Here is a 3,055-nt window from a genome sequence, read left to right on the forward strand (position 1 = left end):
TCTGATGTGAAATAGAATAATAGAGTTGTTTCGACCGTAAGAGGTGGTGGTGGTGGTGCTGTGATGGTGGTAGTGGTGTGGTGCTGGTGGAGTGTTGTGATGGCGGTGGTGGTGGTGGTGGTAGTAGTAGTAGTAGCAGTAGCAGTAGTAGTAGTCGCAACCCTAAACTCATCTGAACCCAGTAGACATCAGGCTGAAGTTACCCTCCTTCTAAAAGTCCACCATCCTCATTTCAGGGGATAGGGAAGTAGTTAAGGGATTTTTGTATAACCAGGCAGTGGAGCCGCCTGGTTAAATCGGTGCCACCACACGAAGGCCGCCTCCAGTATCAGTTGAAGGGGGAACAGTTATATTTTTCCCTCATATCAAGTCATCTAGAATTGTGCTTTGATTCTGACCTTCTCATCATGGCCAATCTGCATGACCTTTAATTTCCTCTGCCGGGTAATTAATGTGCTGGAGGGTGATTAGCGGCCGCATTACACTTCTTAATGACCGTAATTGCCGGATGGGAGACGCATGATAGGTTTCTACCTCTTTACGTGCGATAAAACACACGCAAGAACAGATTTACACCCACGCCAGATAAACGCTGTCATCTGAAAAGGAATTAAGTTTGGGGAATTTTATATACAATTCTCTCTCTCTCTCTCTCTCTCTCTCTCTCTCTCTCTCTCTCTCTCTCTCTCTCTCTCTCTCTCTGCTATTTTTGATTCCCGTATGTGATGTCTGTAACCGACTTAGGACGAGAAACGAATAACCTAGTGGCTGTTTTTATTTATTTATTTATTTATTTATTTCTTACGAATTTAGGATGTAAAAGTGTCCCATGTTTCTCCTAAATCATCCCCACCTCCTCCTCTCCCCCCCATCCCCCTACCCCACACCTCCCCCCTCCTCCCCTCCCCTCACCCCAAGCTATCTCCACCAACACACTCACTCTCCTCTCCCTCTCTCTCTCTCTCTCTCTCTCTCTCTCTCTGTTCTTTTTCCCCTCCCACTCTTCTCCTCCATCCTTGCTAATGCCAACTTTTCCCCTTTTTCTTCCTCCTTCCTCTCCTTCTCTTCCTCCTTCCTCCTCCTCCTTCTCCTTGCCTCTGTTTACCTTCACGAACACCCTCCTCTCCCTGCAGCCTCTTTCTCTTCCTGTTTTTCTCTCCAAGTTTTGCCTCCTAGTTTCTCACCTCCATTTTAACGCCCCCTCCTCCCTCCTCTTCCTCTTCCTCCTCCTCCTTTCCTCCTCCTTCCTTCCTCCTCCTTCCTTCCTCTTCCCTTCTTCCTCCTCCTCCTCATCTTCCTAATTTCAACTTTCTCCCTCAGTGTCATCTGCATACCCCTTACACAGTCATTATTTCCGTCTTCCTCCCCCTCTCCTCCCCTCCCCTGTCTCCTCCCCTCCGCTCCTCCTCGGTCTTCTTCCCCCTCCCTCCCACTCCTCTCTCCCTCCATCTCTCTGCCTCTCCCTTTTCTTTGTTTTTGTTTTTTTTTCCTCTCTCTCCATCTCTGTCTCATTACCTCTCCCACATTCTGATCTTCCTTCCCCCCCCCCCTCTCTCTCTCTCTCTCTCTCTCACCTAAAGTCAGTGTGAGTATGTCCGCTGCGGCCAAGTTCACCAGGTAGTAGTTGGTAGAGGTTCGCATGGATCTGTTTCTCGCGATCACCAAGCAGGTCAGCACGTTTCCCACCAGTCCACCAATCGCTATTACGGAGTACAGGACGGTCATGGGCAGGAGAACGATGTACCTGGAGAAAGAAAGAGAGTTAGAGATAAGAGAGGCAGAGAGAGAGTTGATGATATGACAGAGGATGTAAAGAGAGTTAGAGAGAAGAGTTAGTGATGATGTACCTGGGAAAAAAAAAAGAAAAGGAAAAGAGAGTTGGTTAGAAGAGAGATAGGAAAGAGAGTTGGTGAAAAGAGAGAGAGACAAGAGAGTTGGTGATGACATTCCTAATAAACAGCTGATAGAAAAGAATTATTACATTATAATTTTTTTTTTGTTAGATTTGTAGACAGAGAGGAGTTAGTTTAGTGCATTAAGTTCTCGTTAGTTTGTGTGTGTGTGTGTGTGTGTGTGTGTGTGTGTGTGTGTGTGTGTGTGTGTGTGTGTGTGTGCGCGTGTGTGTGTGTGTGTGTGTGTGTTAATATTGGACAATCGCCATAAACTGCAGCTGTAAATCATTCTCTCTCTCTCTCTCTCTCTCTCTCTCTCTCTCTCTCTCTCTCTCTCTCTCTCTCTCTCTCTCACACACACACACACACACACAGCAGTCAACGCACAGAAAAAATATCTGTTTATGTTCACACTTGTCATCTTCATTTGTCATTTCTCTCTCACTTCCATCTGTCACTTCTATCTGTCTGTCACGTGGGGTCTTCAGTCATTCCATAGTCCATTCTGTCTATCTATCTATCTATGTATCTATGTATCTGTGAATGTATGTATGTATTTGTTCATGCACGATATAATAGGCATGTTTTGCTGTCTTATATGAGAGAGAGAGAGAGAGAGAGAGAGAGAGAGAGAGAGAGAGAGTTTGCTACATAAACATATAAACATCCTTCAGTGTACATACAAATAAACATGAAAAGCAAAACATCAGCAGCATCATAAACACCAGCGGGAAGAGACGGAAATATCAACACACACACACACACACACACACACACACACACACGTATATTTCTCTCTCTCTCTCTCTCTCTCTCTCTCTCTCTCTCTCTCTCTCTCTCTCTCTCTCTCTCTCTCTCTCTCTCTCTCTCTCTCTTTACCTTAGCCTCTTCGCGCCCAGCTTAGACGAAATATAAAATTCCACGTCAAAGGTGTCGTTCCCCATGGTTGTCGCGTTGAAACTGTCGCTCCCCGTGGCGTTGAGGGGGTCGTGCGTGGTCGTGGAGGCGCTGAGGGGGTCGTGCGTGGTCGTGGAGGCGTTGAGGGTGAGGTTGAGGGCGGTCATGGTCATCTCACTCATGTTCATCACCATCCTAGCAACCTCCGTCATGTTCAGAGGAGATGAGGCTTTGGTGCAGGCGTGGTGGAGGTGATTTTTGGTGAT

The 3,055-nt window shown here is 46.7% G+C and overlaps 1 protein-coding gene across 1 annotated transcript in view; it reads right to left on the reverse strand.

Moving 5' to 3' along the window:
* Positions 1-1,740, reverse strand: part of LOC145410185 (neuropeptides capa receptor-like) — a 12,590-nt gene extending 10,850 nt beyond the window's left edge. The window contains exon 1 of the mRNA XM_080280384.1: positions 1,575-1,740. Coding sequence (XP_080136510.1) covers positions 1,575-1,725 — 151 coding nt within the window. The 5' untranslated portion in view covers positions 1,726-1,740. The remainder of the gene's footprint in view (positions 1-1,574) is intronic.
* Between the last annotated feature and the right edge of the window lie 1,315 nt (positions 1,741-3,055).

The sequence above is a fragment of the Coenobita brevimanus genome, chromosome 84 (genome assembly GCF_032717465.1).
Source record: "Coenobita brevimanus isolate Jiangsu-jjx chromosome 84, ASM3271746v2, whole genome shotgun sequence".
In the NCBI taxonomy this organism is placed as follows: domain Eukaryota; kingdom Metazoa; phylum Arthropoda; class Malacostraca; order Decapoda; family Coenobitidae; genus Coenobita; species Coenobita brevimanus.